The sequence below is a fragment of the Falco cherrug genome, chromosome Z, assembly GCF_023634085.1.
Source record: "Falco cherrug isolate bFalChe1 chromosome Z, bFalChe1.pri, whole genome shotgun sequence".
NCBI lineage: Eukaryota > Metazoa > Chordata > Aves > Falconiformes > Falconidae > Falco > Falco cherrug.
Window position 1 is genome coordinate 10,068,925 of NC_073720.1, and position 18,327 is coordinate 10,087,251.

Here is an 18,327-nt window from a genome sequence, read left to right on the forward strand (position 1 = left end):
CCACGTTGTTACATGAAATCTTTAGAGGTGCAAACCAAGCCCTTCCAGACACAGATAAGCCTTCCTGTCTGTTTTGGATGTAATGATGAGCTTGCAAACAGAGGAACTACAGTGTGAAGGTGGGAGAAGTGACTGAGTTCAGGAAATGCATTTGCTACTGGCTTAACCTTAAAATTGGAAATGGCTAATCCCCTGATCACTCATTTCAACCTGCTTGCTTGTTGCTGGTTGTTTTTTTTTTTTCCCTGGAGTGGGGTGGAGGCAGTGTAAACAGCAGAGAGTTCATAAAAAGTCTGGTTAGCTGATTCACTAACTTGTCACTTCTATTTTTTCAAAGCTCAGGCAGGATTAGTGGTTAATGTTGGTAGTGTCGTACAAGTTTGTCCAGTAGGATTTGTGCTGATCCCCCAAGTTTGCCCTGGATCTGAGAAGCCAGTTGATAGCAAGGGCTAGTCAGCTGTTTCCCAAAGTCAAAGTTTAACTTTAAAAATCTTCAGATGCAGTAGGAGCTGCTGGATGTGGGGAGCAGGGTACCATTAATCGGCATTTTTGGGGAGCCCAGATTGGGCCAGGCTGTTAAATTTCCTACTGGAAAAGAGACACCGCCACATACTGAGCTTTGGTGCCCATGCTGAAAAGGATTTTGGAAACGCAAAGCTGAAGACACGGGGGGGGGGTTGAAGGTGAGGCCCTGTGGGCTACTGCACCCAGGGCTCTGCTGGCTCTGGGCCAGGCTGTACTTAGGGAGAAGGAATCTGCTCCGTGGGGTGCCTGGTCGACAGGCTCAGTGCTAAACCTCTGCCAAGCACTGGTTGTCTTTTCTCTTGCAAATAAGGGACTGTCTGTGTTTTTCAGATCACAGAACTTCTCCAGCTAATGAGCCAATTTAAAGAAATGGGCTTTGAAATAAAAGACATTAAGGAGGTCTTATTATTACATAACAATGACCAAGACGATGCTTTGGAAGATCTAATGGCCCGTGCAGGAGCCAGCTGAAAACACATTCCTGGGTTCTCAGCTGCGATGGAGCAGGACCAGCCCCACCACCTTCACATCCAGTGTGACTTGCTCTCGGCAGGAAGGAGCCCGGCCTTTCACATACATGGGAGAGTGACTGAGCAAGCCTGCCCACATGCATCACTCCAGCATTTCTCTTTCAACTGAAAGCAACTTTCTTTCTTAAATTAAAATTTTAAAGTGTCCTTTCCTAAGTTTCCTTTTTCCAGCTTGGCCACGGAGAGTTCAGACTACCCAGCCTCTACTGGAATTGTACATAGGTAGAGACGGGAGTGGTTCCCCCCCCTCACTGTTGCACTGGAGTTGGACAGAAGAATATTAAGTTGGTTCTGAAACTAGGATGCTTTGGTTCTTTGAAGCTGCTTTCATGGTGTCTTGTCTGCTTGTACTGAATTACTTGACTGTGTCACAGTCCAGATTAACTGGTTACATTTGACCTTTAGTGCAATGGAGTTTTATTTTTTGGTTGAAAGTTAGTAACTTAGTAAAACACTGGTTCAGAAACTGCCGCTATGCATAAAGAGAGAAGCTCTTCCTCCTGTGTGGTTTTGGTTTTTGTGGGGTTTGGTCTTTTTTTTTTTTTTTTTCCACCCATGCATCCAACAACATCCAACAAGGCCAGACATGAGTGTCCAGTGCTGAATGGTGTGTAAGTTCTCTTGAAACAGGTAAGCTGTGAACACTGCCTGGACCTGCAGCTTGTGTTGGTTCTGGAACCTGAAGGCAGAGAGCTGGGGTCTCTGTAATATTAATTCCCCCAGGCCCGTAGGATATTTAAGACAATGTGATGCTAGGAAGTCAGTTATCTTTTTGTTTTAAATACTACTCAGTGTGATGCAGGAGGTTTCTTTCAAGCACTTTCTTTAAAACAAATATACTCACTGCATTAGTTCCATTTCTCACACTGCTATAGAATTACATAATAACATCTAGTACTAGAATCAGGTTTTGGGTTGGTTTTGATAGTTCAAAGTATTACACTGTACATTGTTCAAATTCTAAATACATGAAATATCAGCAGTCTTGAGGAAGTTTACTGAAGTAATTTGCTAAGTATTTTGAATCTGCAGAAGAATAACTAATAAAACCCTCAAATATAACTCCCAGTGTCATGGTTCCCATCTCTCATGCCCTTTGGCTTCAGCAGATGAAGAACTTGCTGGATCCTGCCTGCCCAGGTGCTGCCTGCACCCGTAGGCACGTGTGAACACTGTGTGTTGGGCAGAACAACCAGAGGTCTCTGGGCAGGTGACTGCGGTGCTGGAACATGCTTCTTTTTTCGGTGGCTTATTTTTGTTTGATTGCAAAAGCCAAGCCGAAGAATCCAAAGTCCTATTACAGCATGGAACTGGGAGCACTGGACTTCATGAGGGGAAGACAGCTCAGCTGGTTCCCTGTTTCGGTAGGTTTTTCAGTAGGTGGTTTTAGCTCATCAGGACCCCAAAGGAGATGCCGTTTATCTCAGTTATGTTTTTTATATGACCAGAACATCTAATTTGGATCCAGTGTTAACTCCTGGAATTTTCTGTGAGGTGCTCAACTATATTAATTAAATACCTTTACTTAAAAAAAAGATGCTGAGGGGTGATGTAGCTGGCAAGTATCTAGGAGATGTAGAGATGGATGAGTAGAACCAGGGCAGATTGCCTTGCATCATATCCTGTAGCACTGAGCTGCACCGGCTTCTGGTGGTGGAGTGAAATTAAAGTGTTGGCCTAAGACTGCTGTTCAGCAGCTGCTGCCTCTGTGGGTGCAGGTAAAGCAGTTGCCCAGTGTTCCTGCCCAGGTGAGGAATGGGACAGTTTGAAAGAAGGAAACGGGGTTCCTGATTAATCGGAAAAGTTGAAAACTAAACTGCTTTACTGTTACTGCTGAGAGCATTCAGTTGTGTTGCTCGTTTTGGTTTCCTCAGAATTAACATCTGAACAAGTCCTTGCCTGGTACTAGATAGTCATGAAGGGGCAGGAAGTCTTGCTAGCAAAGAAACAACTATTTAGACCAAACCTGTGAATAAACTAATTCTCTTTGATTGTGTTCCTGTGTGTTAAGTTGTTTCACAGTCTGCCCCTGCAGGGACAGCTCTTAACCCCACTGCAGTAACCATGCTGTGTAGAGACTGTTGAGGTGAGAGTGGAGCAGGGTAAGATGTGAAGTGATACCTGTGAAGCTGGTCTCCTCCTTCCAAGGAGACCTATGGACCTGTCTGTGTCTTGCCTGGAGATGCTGCTCTTGCTTTGGCAGTGAGGTTTCTGGTCTTGCATCACTGGGTAGCTGAAGGGTGGAAGCGTGTTTCTGGGGTGGCTTCTCACAGAAGGAAAGGCCAGGGGGGTGAGGGGATTAACCTGGTGGCCTAGGGGAGAGGTACTTCCGAAGAAATGTGTACCAAGTGACACAATACGATGAGACTCGAATGTTGTTCTGGGCGCTGTGCATCACTAGTGACTCTGGTACTGTCATCCTCTTCCTGTCAAGAACAAAGCTCAGCCTGGACGGGAGGAGGCCCTGCTGGTAGCTGGTACGGGGCTGGGCTCTGCCCTGCTGACAGCTGGTCAGATGACTGTGTCCCTGCTCACACTTGAGACATTAGGGCATTTCCTTAGATTCTCGGGTCAGATTGAGTCATCTACCTGGCACTTGGCACCGGTTTAACTTTGTCAGAGGTTGTTCTGCCTTGCCCTAGCTGTTGCCGCATAGCTGAGGTCTGGGTGCTGTGGTGGAAAAAGGCCTGTGGGAAGTGTAGGGACAGAGCCAAAACTGGTGGTTGTGCTTTGAGCCAGAGACCCCCTGAGCTGCCTCCTGATGATTCCGGACAGCAGCAGCCTGGTAGGGGCTTTGGCACTGAAGAGCTGTCGGTCACCCACACAGCAGCTGAGGCCTCCTACTCTGCCTGCAGATGGCTGGAGACCTGCTGGGATGAGAGCGCTGCTGTGGTCACCACCTTGTTTTGAAGGTGACTCCTTTCTGGGGTCCTACAGTCGGTCAGGCAGTGGGAGCTGCCGATGCCCGGTGTCCCAGGGCTGCAGCATGCCGCAAGGCTTTCTTCAGCTGGCCTGGTGGCTCCTGCAGCAGAGTGGCTGTGCTGGACACCCGTGGGTGGCTGACCCCAGAGCCTGTGTCCGCAGCAGCTGGGCACGGCGTGCGGCTGGGCAGCTCCCCGTGCTGGGGGGCAGCTGGCTGCTGCCGGCCGTGCAGCAAAGCCTGGTGCAAGGGTCGTGCTGCTGCTGCTGCAGGCTGTGTGGGCCCGTGGCTGGAGGGCAGCTTCTGAAACATGTGGTGTCAACAGGCCAGGTGTGAAGGGGATCTCATACTTGGTTCCAGCCCCAGGTAATCTTTTGCAATCAAACAAATGGATCTTTTGATGACATTTACTTAAAAAAATTCACCAGAGTTCTGCAATAAACAATTTTATTTTAAATAACATCAATTATTCAAACACCAAGCATCTGCCATGAGCATTAATAGTCTTTGTTGCAGCTGAATACAAAAGTGAACCCATTTTGGTTCTGTATGTATTTGATTGTACGTGGCCAGGCTCTCCTAATCTCTTAGACTGCTGTAATGACAAACACTTCCACATACATTCCTTGGGTTGAAATGAAAACCATTCATATCGGGTGTCAGTGCAATACTAAACAGCAGTAAGGAGATGACACGTTAAAAATGCTCATTTAACACATTTTTCACACAAGAATTAAAGCAGCATCTAGGTAAAAACCTTAAGAGTGGAGAGAAAATTTTTTACCATTTTTGGCAACACCTTTGGTAGTTTCCATTGTGTACTAAGAGCCCAGTTCTGGTATTCCCTGGGCATGCAGGCATCACAAGTATGTCTGTAGTCCTGTTATTGCCAAGGATGTGTGGGTTTTCACAGCCAGGGATTTTTTTTTTTAATTTATTTTTTATTTTAGTAAAGTTCCACCTTCAGTAGAGAAAATAAAATTCTGGGAACGGACTGATAATAAATTCTTATCTTTAGTAAGGTACAGTCTTGTGGATTAGCTGGATGGTTCTAGTTTAAAAAGTATTATCAGACCTGGAAAACTGCTTTGTTGTTGTTTGGTTTTATTTGTTGTTTCTCAGTGTTCCTGGCCATTCGTCCAGGGAGCAAATAATTCCTGCTCTGGAACTTGCACTGGGGCTCAGATCTGCCAGACAGACATGCCTTTTTCACACTCTGGGCAGGCTGGACAGGATTCACAGCTGTCTCAGATTTGGTAGCTGGCTTAATTCCCACTTCCTCTGCTCATGGAAATTTTCAGTCACTCATCAGTCTTGTTAAAACTACCTCTAAAAATACCAAGGTTAGGACACGGCCCCGTCAGTTGTGAAAATGGTTCTTCCTTGTGTGTCGCTTTAGAAATGGCTGGCTTGGGTAAGAGGCTGAGAATACCCATGAGTGTACTTGGCTGAGCTGCTCTTTAAAAGGCCTGGCAGTACAATCAACCAATACTCATCTCCCAAATGTCCGAGGAGGTGAAGTTTTCCTTCCTAGCACTGCATTACTGGCTGGGCATCTCATTTTCCTGTGCCCTGTGCACACATCCTGCAGCAGTCTGACCTTTTCCTTGGCTCCAAATGAAAATGCAAAACTCAGCAGCTCTCCAACAGCCTGTATCTCTGCATGTTCACTGAGAAAGTCCTGAGGGAAACAACATCCATTTATGCTTTCAGAAAGCACAAGGACTACCCCACCCCATGCGTTCTCCTCAATCAGGAAAGCTGTCACCAGCCGCAGGTGGAGGGTGGCTTTCTAAGAGCTGCATGTTTTAAAGGGGAGCTCGGTTTAATGCCGTATCTTCCCTCCATGGTTTTAATGAGACACCAAGCGTTCAGCTGCCTTATAGCTCTCTGGTGGCTGCCAAACGCCACTACTCTGCGCTGTGCACAAGTACCGAAATACCACTGACACTCTTGCTCCTGGGAGCCTCATTCCTCTGGGCGAGGAAGGCTTCTGAAAAGGGGACTGGGAGAACTGGGTTCAGGTGTCACTTGCTACTGGCCTGTAACCTGCACAGAAGAACCGTCTTGGGAGCCATAAACTCAGGCCCTGGAGGGACTCTGCTCCACAGAGTAATCCAGTCTCGGTAGCAAGAGGAAGACTAACTAGTGCTGAAAACAACCCAGCAGTCAGGGCACTGATGTAGGACTTCCTACTGCTACGGGTCCACCCCTTGGAATTCTGCCTCCCCAGGGCTACGCTGCGTGGCATTCCTGGGAGTGTTTGTACCAAACACCAGAAACTGTCACTGTGACTACTGTATTGCTGCTCAGCCAAAACTGGGCTCCTCAGGGCAGGTGTAGAAGCAGGCAGGAAAATTGACAGCTGGTCAGGCAGCAGCATTCCCTTACCCTTGGCATTTCTGGCTACTGAGCAGGCTTTGACAGACCTACTACAGGCACTACTGAGACACCGAAATGGCTGCGACAGCCCAAATTTTGGAGTGGGAGCGCTCACACAGCACGTCAGCTGAGCGTGTTTCAAGGTCACTTGTGGCTTCCACAAGTGGACCTGTTCTGTGGTTCAGATGTGATGCCTGCAGCACCAGAGCTTTTGCAGGGCTCCAGCTGATCATTCTGTAGTTCTTGATTCAAATACCGGCTTCATGTAACAGCACCGTTAGCAGCTTCTAAAATCCCACTGCTTCTAACCAAGCACTCTCTTGATGTCAAAAATCAGTTCTGCCAACCCAGATGATGAGCACTCTACAGCTGAGCCATAGTGCTGAGATCAGGTGTTGTTTGCAGCGTGTAAGTTGTTGGCCTCTCACTGTTGGCAGCAGTGTGAAACCCACATGCTTAGTAACATGCTAGGTGAACCTTTGGTACAGTCTTTACTAAACCACCCATTGCCCATGACTTAAGCCATCTTTTTCAGTAGCTCTGGAGTGTTTTCCCCAGGCAAAGAACAAATGCAACAATAACCTTCCTTCCAAAAGTGACAGCACTTCTTGTCCTGCCTTGACTTCCATTTACTTATGGTTGAGTTAATGTTGGTGTACTTAAACGGCAGCTCCTCTCTCTTCCCTGGCTTGTGTTTGCAAGCACTTTTCCGGATAGCTTTTGAACATTTCTGTTCAGATCTGTGTCTGGCTTCAAAGTGTTTTTTCTTTTCCCCTCATTTTCTTGGCCACACAGAAGTGCTGTTAACATTTAAGAAGCTGCTATGAATACTGCGGACAGGACTGCCTACTGCTTGGTGAGATATTTGCAGGCTGCTGAATTGTTACTCTTAAGAACACTGTCCTACTGGTATGAAGGAAATACAAAAGCTTGTGGTGCCAAGTAGTTATCTCTTATTTACTCAGAATTCTCTCCATCCTTAACTAAAAAACACACTAATCACAAACATAAAACCGAAAGTTATCCCCTACCCACTCACACTCTGCAGCACCAAGTGTGCTGCAAACACTGGTGGTTCCTGTAGCTGTTCTTCTGCATGGGTAAGCAAAGAAGGTCTAAACTGGTGGAGATGTTTCCAGGGACATGTCAGTGCCAGATGAGGCTAAGTAGAGCTGAAGCTGGGCTCGCATCGTTTGGATACATTTTGACTTCAGTACCAAGATTTCATCCAGCTTGGTCACTAAATTCTGAAAATCCTGGTTAGGAAGGCAAACAGAAAGTTTAGGGAACAACAGTAGCAGCAGGTTGGAAAAAAATCAGCACATGTTATGCTCTGCAGCAATACATAAAAGCATGTTTTCCATTCTGCAGTGTAGCACATTAAATCAGTTTCCTGACTGAAGGCCTGACCCTTGAAAAAGTCAATGCCTTTAAATACTGAGGTTTGCTCACTCTGGTAGTTTTATTAGCTAACACAGTCGTTTAAAAATAAAAATGTATAAAGCACCTTTTAGCACCCTTCAACACTGGTTAGCTTTTCAACAGTTTGGTATAGGGACTGGTACCTGACATGCAGTTTTATGATGTACTGGACACTGTTCCTGACATTTCTTGTGTTGGATCTAGCAATCATGAAAACACAGTGAGCTGGAACACTCATTGACCAGATACGATAGCCCATTCTGGGGAGGTGGGTGGCATTATTTAATATCAAGTCGCAGGGCCAGTCCAACTCCTGCACAGCTACAGGTCTGTCAGATCTGACATGAGAAACATCAGCAGTGTACATAGCCTCAGCCAAGGGGAACTCTGCCTTCCAAAGCAACCTGTCACATGGATTAAAAGTGATATGAAACTGTGATTAAAACTGAAACAGAGGCAGCTATTTTTCAGTGGGGCTTGTATTAGTAAGGGAGCACTCAGACTTGCTCTGCTGTCCAGCTGAGAACAGTTTGATGCCTCCATTCACAGGTCAGTGCTTAAAAAGCTGGGAGGTGTCAGCATCCTTAGTGCTAGGGGTTTCAACTGCTACTGCATGAAAATCAATTATTCAAAAGCTTATTTGGCTGGACTCCAGCTATCTTGTGCACTGTGCCTTTGTCTTGCAGGGACATCAGGACTGTAATGAAGACCAGCCCAGCTGCCATGGCATATTTTTCTTCAGCACTTTAAATACTGCTTTGTTCAGTATGTGGCTAATCTTGGCAGGAGTCTCTCTTTGGGCCAAAGTTTCATGGCTGGGGAAGTTGCAACCATCTGAAAGTGGAAGGAGAGAAACTGATATGCGAAGTCCAGGCTAATTTCACTGCCCCAAGAAAGGTCATGATGTGAAATAACACTACAGGATACAAGTTACTCACAGACTGCTGCGAGGATTGGCAAGCTTATCATAATTCTGCTAGCCAGAAAATGATTGCTTGCTGCAAGGGGCAAATAAATGGGGCAATGGGGGGAGGGCCTGTTGTCTAATAACCAACAGACTTAGGAATAACATTCTCAAAAGATTTTTAAAAATTAAAAAATAAAAGATTGTTTTGTATCATTGCATTCTCTGCCACAAAACTAATACAATTTATGGATCTTGTGCTGCTTTGTGAACTTCTGTACGTTATCTGGTGACACATCACGTGCAGCTGGAAATCACAGCAAATAAGCCACATGGTGGTTCCGTGCTGAAATCCCTGACGCAACAGTCCCAGTAGCTGTACTTCAGATCTGAACTGTGGTAGGAATTGAATGGTTTCTATATATTGTAATGCAGTAACAGAGCTTGGCTTTATGGATAAAATGAGGGAACTGGGAAGACAGGAGGTTCTCACTGGGAAATGTTAATAGTCTGGGTGAGAGATGAGACTTCCCACACAGCTGTGACATGCATCTATGTGGATGCAGGAGAAACTGAGTACTGGGGTTTCCTGGCTAGGAGCGGGGCCATGCAGGTGCCAGTCTTTAGGTCTAGCAAACGTTACTGTGTCCAAGACAACGATAAACAAAGAAACACTTGAGTGACAAAAGTTAAGAGCCTGTAAGGGCACAAGTCGCGGTGGTTTAGAGCACTGGAGTGAGCGGGGCCGTGGGTTGGCACATCTGCAGTGTGGTAGGCAAGGGACTCCCAGAAGGAAGAGGCAACGCGGCACTACACCAACTGCGACATCCCAGTATCATGCTTTAGGGGGCTGCTTTTTTCTGTGGTATTGACTTACTTGCTCCAGCCTACAAGGAGATAAATGTCACATGGAAAGACGCCCTGTTTGGTACAGTCTGCCACGCATGATGCAACACAAGAGAAAGTGTTTTATCAGACACAAGCAGGTCAGAGTTGGCCCGTCAGTCTCGTTCTCCCCCAAGGACCCAGCGGTGTGGAGACTGGCAAAGACGCAACAGGTACTGAAAACGAGCAGCCTCTCCTAGGACTCAGGGAGGCATCAGAGGTTGCCAGGAAGAACTGACAGGGAACATCACATCACTAATTCAAGTTAATAATCTCTTAAGATTAATTTATGCAGGTTCAACAGGCACTGAAATCATCATCTGAGACACTTACCATTGCTGACATCTGATTTATCAAGCACCCTTCCTTGAAGCACAAGGATGCCATTTCATCCAGCTGCTGCTGATGGGCCCGAATTACAGCCTGTCTGATTAATACAAAATATACCAGTGGTTACATAGCCTGCTGTGCTACCTGTAATTACTGTTGGCCTGAATAAACCTGTAAGGAGGAGTACCGCCCCAGAGGAATCCTTGCTGTCCTGTCTCCCTGGCATTCAGAAAGTGCACACCAGTGCTCCTTGAAGTGCAGTGGAATGCACTGGTTTGGGGTTAAAGTTGACCTCGATGACTGAGGATTGCTCAGAGAGGGCTGACCACAGCCTCTTGTTAACATAGGCAGCACAGGGGCACATACTGCTTTTTACCACAGGGAAATCTAGAAGCACCAAAAATTGCCTAATTAATTGCTGAAATGGCTTACAACCATGAGGCCATAAGTCATTTTGGCAAAAAACAGGCAGAGCGGGAAGGCAGTGCTGCCGTTCATTCCTCTGAGCAGATTTCTCTGACCAACGATCTATTTTCAGTCATGTGAATGCAGTCCACTCCTTGGGAGCTGACAGTGGCAGCTCATAGTATTTTGAAACCTGACATCTGCATCTTCAGTGACTGCCCACTGCTCTAGGTATTTTTCTTTCCATAGGGATGGAACAGCTACCGCCTCCTTCTTAATGGGAAGTTTTGATGTATTTTAGGTACTTTATAGCTTATAGGAAGCCAGTTAGTTACTGAGAACTGCAGTTTGTATTAAAATATTAATTCCTCTAGCATTATCCTAGGAAGCTCTAATAGAATAATTGGCCTCCTGTGAGATTTTAAAATATCACTAAATAACAAGCAATCATATATTTATAAGATAATTACTATAAATTATCATTAATCTTATTAAATAATTATTTCATAGATTGATTTCCCTTTGGCTTTTGAAGTACATACAAGTATGATACACAAATAAAGGCAAATGTATCTATCACATGTCTACAATTTCTACACTTCATAACAAACTTCAGTGATGAGCAAGACTTACTGTGCTTTTTCTAGGGCTTCCCTCTGCCATTTTCCCATCTCTGATGCAGCATTTGGAGAGCTGCTGTTGGACATGCCTGAGGGGCTCTTTGCATTTGCAAATGGCTTACTATCTTTGGTTGCAGATCCTGAATCTGCAGCAAAAATCTCTTGTGTAAAAATACTCTGCCCTGTTCCCTCATTGCTGAATGATGACTTGGCTGGGTCTTCAGAATGACTGAAGTCCTCATTCCTCAGTCCTGACTTGTGCTGCAACAGCAGGGTGCTTCCTTGAGAAGGGGACTGGGCTATGTAATCCGTATGTCCCACAGTGAGAAGGCATGATGCACCTGAAAAATAGGTCTTTTCTGGTATATCAGTGTTTATTTCCTGAGCCATGGGCTCAACGCTGGGTCCCTGATTTGAGTTAGATTTTCCTGAATTACCAGCAGTATCTTGAATACCAGCACCACACCGTCTGCCACCCGAGTACTCTTTGCTCATTGAGCTACTCGGAAACAAACCACCCTCTCTCTCTCTCCCGGAGTCTGTGGATTCAGCTGTGGATGTTTCTGTCAGGTCATATCCAACAAGTAAACTGTGAACAGCTCCGTGTTTTGATGAACCCAACCCCAGAAGGCAGCAGCATGGCTTCACACCACAGCAGGTAGGTGACAGCCACTTGTCCCCTGTTTGTGGGGAACACAGCAAGGTGCAGTGCCTTCCACTGCGACGCATTTGCTCCCCCAGTTCCAGCATGCTGTCTGTCAGAGCTCTGCTTCTTGTACACTGCCAGCCCTCTTCCTCAAACCTGTTCTGGGAGCTGTGTATGTTCCTGTCAGAGATCTGCTTCACACAGGGGGACTTCTCTTGGTTAGAAGACACTTTCTCTGTATCAGTTGTTTCCTCATAGTCAAGAAGGGTTACCTTGAGGGGGGCCACCAGCTCAGAAGTGAGTTCTGAGGAACAGCTGGAAGATCCACAACGGTAAACTCCATTTTTTGGAGCTTTCCATTTTACATCTCCTGCAAGGGCAGCCTGTCTATCCAAAGTGGATTCTTCCTTCTCTTCATGCTGGAGGTTGATCTCTTTGCACTCTAGAGTTCCTGGTTTCGATACAGGAGAAACATATGAGTTGGAAGCATCCTTTTCTGGAACTAAGGTTGTTTCACTGGAATAAACAAGACACCTGTGTTTGGATTTGTACTGTTTGTGATCAGCTAGGAAATCTTTGCCATTTTTCCAGTTACAAGCAGGATCTTCCTGCAGGCAGTAAGGTTTTTCTGCAGTATTGCTTGGAGAAGACTCAGTAGTTAAGTCATAGCTCCAGTCTGCTGGAGTTTTGCTGTAGTCTGCATTTTTAATGGATTCCTCCGTCCGTGGGCTGCCCTCACTACAATCCCAACTGTCATCTAGTTCATGTTCTTGCATGGGTATTGCATATTTAAAAAATAAACCCTGTCGCTTTTGGCCTTTTTGCTCTTCTTCAGTTCCTTGTTCTCTTTGATGAAGGAAAAATGAATGTTGACTGCATTTGTTGGTGTTTCTTCTTTTCACACTCTTCTGACTACAGACAGGTGAGAAAGAATCTTCACTGAAATCACTGTCATCCAGATCTTCCAGCTGCATCCCCTCTTTGGTCTGTACTTCTGTGGGAGTAAGGCTCAGCTCCTGCTTTACTTGAATCTCCTCAGGCTTGTATTGCGTTAAAAACCTCTCAAGAGGTTGATAGTTCAAGTTTTGCTGTAGAATAGGTGGTTGCTGAAACTGCTGGTGATAAAGACGTAAATGCTCTTCCCTTTCCTTCTGAAATGGAGGCAGATTTGTCCACGTTTCAACACATTGTTTAGCAAAGGAGTTTCTCCATTCCTGTCTGCCATCAGAAGGCAGATTTCCATCTCCAAAGGAAAAATCATCTCTAGAAACAAGCTGTTTCTGAACAGGTTGCACTGTTTGGACTTTCAGACAGTGGGCAGGTGGTCTGTCTTGCATATTCTTATCTTTCTGGCCACTCTTTTTTGTTTCTGCTGTGGCAGCATTTTTGATGATTAAATCCTTTGCAGTAGGGCTCTTTTCAGAGTCGGGGGACAGATCATCAGTTTTCTTCTTCAGGGGATGTGCTATCCGTAGGACTCCCTTAACTGGACCGGTATGATGGAACCACAGTGAGTTGGGATTTCCTTTGTAAGCATGTCCTTTGTTGATTCCCCTGGGAGTAGAGGTAAAAGGGACGCTTGGTGGCTGGACTGCTGCAGGACATGCCTTTGTTTTTGTAGCATTTGACGGATGCTGGAGGCCTAGCTTTACTTTTTTTGGAGAACTCTTTTCCCCAGGTGGCAAAGAGGAAGAGTTTTGGACACGTTTTGGAGATAAGTTTCCAGCTGTCCGACGTCTGTTTGTGACAGGGGTAGAACACTTAATCCCTTTCTTCAGCTCTTTGACTCTGTAAATGAGGCTGGCTTTAGAAGATTTCATGCTTTCAGATAAATAACAATGTCTTCAGAACAAACTAATGTTTTCACAAATTAAGGCTAAACACTGGATTCAGTGTCCTGATTTTTGTTTTGTCAGTGATCCACACAGGCATCAAACCCCCTCACCCCAACCGCCTGAACTTCTAGAAAGGTCTATGGCATTATTTTGGCCTTGAACAGTGAGTAACAGGTCAAACGAGTGAAGATGGCCTCTGTTTCAGTGCAAGAAGGTTGCATTTCCACATTTTACAATCCAGCACGGCACAGAGCCAGCTCAAGACAAGCTAGTACTCTCCACAGCACATCATAAAGTCCACAAGACACAAACTAAGGCTTTTGGACTAGTTGCAGTGGGGCTAATTTGCTCAGGTGATATGTGTACAGAGCTACAGATTCCTGGATCAGACTCACCAGGGTAAATGTGAAGAGCTGCTTAACTGGTATCCCCTCAACTGTTTCCTTTACTCCTCTTACCCCTTGAGCATCTATTCTCTTAACCCCAGCATTGCACAGCCTGTCATTTACCTCCTCCTCCTAAGGAGGGAGGGTGAAGGATTTGCACACATTCTTGGCAGAACTACAATACAAAACTAAAACAGAATCTTTGATTGCTGAGGTTAGTAATCCTGCAGTTTAAAGGGAGCACAGTGATATCTTCATCACTAAAAGCTGTCATCAGAAAGGATTTACAAGACCCAGAGAATTTTAAGACCAAATATAGGAGTTGGACCAGGTAAGGATTTTATTGTGAAAATTTCATTTCTTGCCTAAATCAACATTTCCAATGCAACCAAAATAAAACGTAACCTCAAACATCATACATTACTTCTTTCTTTCTGTTTTTCACCTTAGCAAGATTCAGTTTCATCACTTACCTGTCAGCATATCGTAAAGTGTTCAGTGTATGCTCTGTAGCTATATGGCTAGGTGATACATTGGCTATCATACACGTCTTAGAATTGCCAATGAAAGAATCCTTTAGCACCTAGGGTTGGAAGGACAAAAACAATATTCTTAGAAATTCATGTATCTTGCATTTCCTGTCAATTAGCAATATGTACAGAGGCAGTTTAACATTAGGTACTTTTTTTTTTAAAATGTAGTCCTTTTGTCTCAATTTATCTTGCAATTCTTTGCAATTTAAAGTGAATAAGATGTTAATCAGGGCTCTGAACAAGCCCTTGCACCGGGTGCCACAAGGGTGCCCATACGTTTTGAGGAATAAAGCATATGTTACAACTGGAGTGAAAAAATGTTAATGAAAACTCCAAGGGCTGTTACTGCACAGAAAATGTAAATCGGTTGCGGACTGTATGGAGGTGGACGATAACTCTGAATCAGAGTCTGGAAGGTAGTGTTAGTGGGTTTGTTAGGTTTTAGTATTTGGTTTATTTGGTTTTCACAATGCCAGCCCACAGGATTGACTGCGGGAACTGCAGTTGGCTTTAATTCCGTGATAGCCTTTAAAATTAACATTTGCAAAAGCTGTGCATTTCTCCTTTCTTCAGGAGTTTAAAAGCAATTACTGAATTATGTTATTTTTTAATTTTTTTTTATCATTATTTTGTTCTCACCAGGGAAGCCTTTACTGTTGCCTTTCTGCTCATTTTACCTGAGTTAATTTGCTTTGCCGGAAAGGAGTATGTGCATGTTCCTGATCCAGTGCCCGAATGCATTCCTTTAGCTACCAAAAGAAAAGTAAGAAAAAAAAAGAGGAGGGAAGAACATATCAATCACACACTGGCAAGGAAGTGAATTGCATCAGAGCTAGCCTATGAATGTACTATGTCCTTCATGCACCTTTGACTCCCACTACGTGATGTCCCTTGCAAGGGGAGTTTGCTGCTGCCACAGCCATGAACAGCCAGCTTCAGCTAGTTCAGTTAGCGGCAGCAGTTTACCTACCCGCACTCAAAAGAGAGCAGAGCTGCAGCACAGAGCACAGCCAGCCCTGCTGTGGTTCTGTGGGCTATACAAAACCCAAGAACCTGGGTAAACGTGCATGTCCAGCACACACAGAGCTTCACGCTCCTGTGGACCTGCTGCTGCCTGTGCCATAGGCAACTGGTTTGAAGCCACATTGGGTGTATCCTAGATCATGCTGCAGCTTGCAGGGCAGGTGTACCCTTAGAACAGAGCTTTTTGAGCTCCACCTCTTACAAATTTCTTTCTTCTAGAAGCAGCTCTTCCCCTTCTGAAAATACCCCACTCCTCTGGACAACAGCAGTGCAAATTTCTTATGCCACTCTGGCAACATTTTCATACCTTTGTCAGATACAGCATGAGTTAATGAGTGCATATTCCTCCCCATACTGACTATAATCTGCAGTCTAGATGTCCCGTCTACGTGTGGGTACACTGGGCTGCATGAGAAGGCAGCCGATCTCCAGCAATTTCCTCTTCACACCAGTGCAACATGCCAAACCCAGCCAAAGGGCAGAACGCGGACCCACACCAAACAATTAGCTGTAAGGGGAGCTGGGTTCAAGTCTTAAGTCCAGGTTCAAGCCCACACTCAGAAAAGGCAGTACAGATACCACCTGTCTGTCTAAACTTTTGACAGGCTAGTAAGAACTATACATGAAACACTGAGAATGAAACAAGAGACTACCCAGGGGATAGAGATACAGCTACAGAACTCCCATTAAAACTAACAGAATATGAGCAGCTAGCTGCACCCGTGCCCTTCACAGAACTCATTAGAACTTCTTATTGTTAATAACTGTCAACAGAAGTAGCCTGCATTCTTGAAGAAGCATCCCTTGATTTATTACCAGCCCTGGAAAAAGATGTCATGCTCAAACTCAAAGATCTGCACTTTTTTGTCATGCTGCCACTGGAATAAGCACAATAGCACACTTCATATCAAGCCTGGATGCTCTCTAAAATGAGCATAAACGAACTGTATGGTCATGAGACAACTAATTTAGAGCAAATATCAACGAGGAAAAAAGTAGATTACAGTATTGCCATGGTGATACTATCATGAAGCAGCCTTTGTACATTTAAAGCCTTACTACGTTCTACATACACACACTTAAAATGACACTTATTTCCCACTTTTATTCCATTTTATTAAAAATAAAATCACACCTCTAACAAGTAAGAAGAGATCAAACTATTCTAATTTTTTATTCTGCTTCTCATAATTGCAGTATCTGAGTATCTTCTACTTGAAATCATGTGTCCATGAATCTGAATGCAAACATTCAAATCAGCAGCAAACTTCAAAGTTCATGTGTTTTAAGGCCTGAAGACAGTGTTATGATCATTGAAGGCAGAGCCAGGTTTTACAGGCTGGAGGTCACATAGGCTTACCCAAAGATGCCTTTTATAGTTAATTCAGTGACTACTTATAGACTGTCTAGATATTTACTCAGCTTCACACAATACTAAAAATACACACAGTCTGATTTTAAAGTTCCTTTTAAAAGAGTTTCATGAGCTTACATTAAGCCTCACTTCCCAGGGATCCTTTCTGTTCAGGTCCTGACTCCCCACACCACGCAGTTATTCACCAGCAAGTACTCAAGAAACACATTCACTTTACAGGCTGTCTCCCAGTATGAATGTTAATATTCCACAGCGGGAAAGCCTCTGTGCAAAAGAACATTCTACATTCTCAAAACAGAGCAAGCCACCTCCTATTTATGGTATAAGAGGTACGGTTGTGTGCACAAACTTCTGCAGCGTTGACTCACACTCACTCATTGCATATCACCTTCAGTCTCACTTAGACAAGCCCTCAGTCATGAGTGAGCTTTGTTCATTTGAATTAAAGAAGGTGCAAAGCCTTCTGCACAATTTATACTTACAGGCACTTCTGCTATCTTAAATGGCATTTCTGTACTCCTTGTCCCTCTTCACACAACTGTGTACCCTTCTAAAAGACAGTTTGCATTAAGAGTGCATTTCTTCTTGTTCCTTCCTCGCCATACATGAATTGCTAGTTTCAATGCTCTCCAGTAGTTGTTATTTGCTCCTGATTTGACAAAGAAGTCTGAGTTCAAGTGGTGAAACTAACTAGCAGGAACAGATGTCCATTTATGAAACAAATATAGCAATCCCAAGCCAATATTCTCTCAAAGTAAAAGGGACAAACTTTCTGTATAAAATATGGGATACATCATACTATACCTAACATTCTTCATGCCATGTTTACCTGGCTGGCTGTAAAAATGGAGTAAAAAGATTTTATTTTCATCACAAAATCTTTTCCCTCTTAAACTGTCTTTCAGGCACGAGACAAATTAAACTGGACACACTTAGTACTTGGTTGTTTTTTCCCCCTCTTTGGAATATATAGATATATTATTCTGTGGTTCCTTTTTATCCTAAAACACATGCTAATAATTAAATACAAAACCTTCCCCAGACATGCTAGTAACTTACTGCTAAAAGGCTTTGGTTTATTTCTGCTCCTTCCATTTTTGTTTGTCGATCTGAGTCTCTGGCATCAGCTGCTCTTTCACTGCCAGCCAAGTCAATGAATGATATTCTAGAAAAAACAAAGTTCCATTTGTTCTAGGGGCTTTTTTCTTTTTCCTTTTTCTTTTCTTCTTTTTTACATCAACACAGGACATCAGAAGAATGAATAGAAACAACTACTTTTGAAAAGATAGATACCCACTGGAAATATCTGAGGCCCCAAAATAAGCATAGTAGCAGGAACAGTGTCACAGCATCCTGGCACAAACACAATCATTATAGAAAGTGTAATGGCGTGTGATGAAAGTGCTCCACAGTTTAATGGACAAGCTGTTTAAAGTGCAACACACTGATCTTTGCAGATAATCACTGTGCTTGTAGTTTCATAAGAACACAATTAAAGAAATTGTAAATTTCTTGATTCTCCTTCCAGGTAAAGCAAATAGCTGCCCTATCAAATGGAAATTCAGAGCAATACCAACAGAAATTTCCAGTGTAGCAAGTAATACAC

The 18,327-nt window shown here is 44.3% G+C and overlaps 2 protein-coding genes across 7 annotated transcripts in view; one reads left to right on the forward strand and one right to left on the reverse strand.

Moving 5' to 3' along the window:
• UBAP1 (ubiquitin associated protein 1) overlaps nucleotides 1-3,051 on the forward strand; it is a 37,560-nt gene extending 34,509 nt beyond the window's left edge. For all 5 annotated transcript variants that reach the window (XM_055698702.1, XM_055698703.1, XM_055698701.1 and 2 more), the window contains one exon: nucleotides 856-3,051. In XM_055698702.1, the coding sequence (XP_055554677.1) occupies nucleotides 856-996 (141 nt within the window). In that variant the 3' untranslated portion in view covers nucleotides 997-3,051. The remainder of the gene's footprint in view (nucleotides 1-855) is intronic.
• Nucleotides 2,525-18,327, reverse strand: part of KIF24 (kinesin family member 24) — a 33,721-nt gene continuing 17,918 nt past the window's right edge. For both annotated transcript variants that reach the window (XM_055698696.1, XM_027801975.2), the window contains exons 8-13: nucleotides 17,781-17,886; nucleotides 15,001-15,072; nucleotides 14,264-14,373; nucleotides 10,937-13,357; nucleotides 9,902-9,995; nucleotides 2,525-7,613 (exon numbers count right to left, since the gene is read on the reverse strand). In XM_055698696.1, the coding sequence (XP_055554671.1) occupies nucleotides 7,473-7,613; nucleotides 9,902-9,995; nucleotides 10,937-13,357; nucleotides 14,264-14,373; nucleotides 15,001-15,072; nucleotides 17,781-17,886 (2,944 nt within the window). In that variant the 3' untranslated portion in view covers nucleotides 2,525-7,472. The remainder of the gene's footprint in view (nucleotides 7,614-9,901; nucleotides 9,996-10,936; nucleotides 13,358-14,263; nucleotides 14,374-15,000; nucleotides 15,073-17,780; nucleotides 17,887-18,327) is intronic.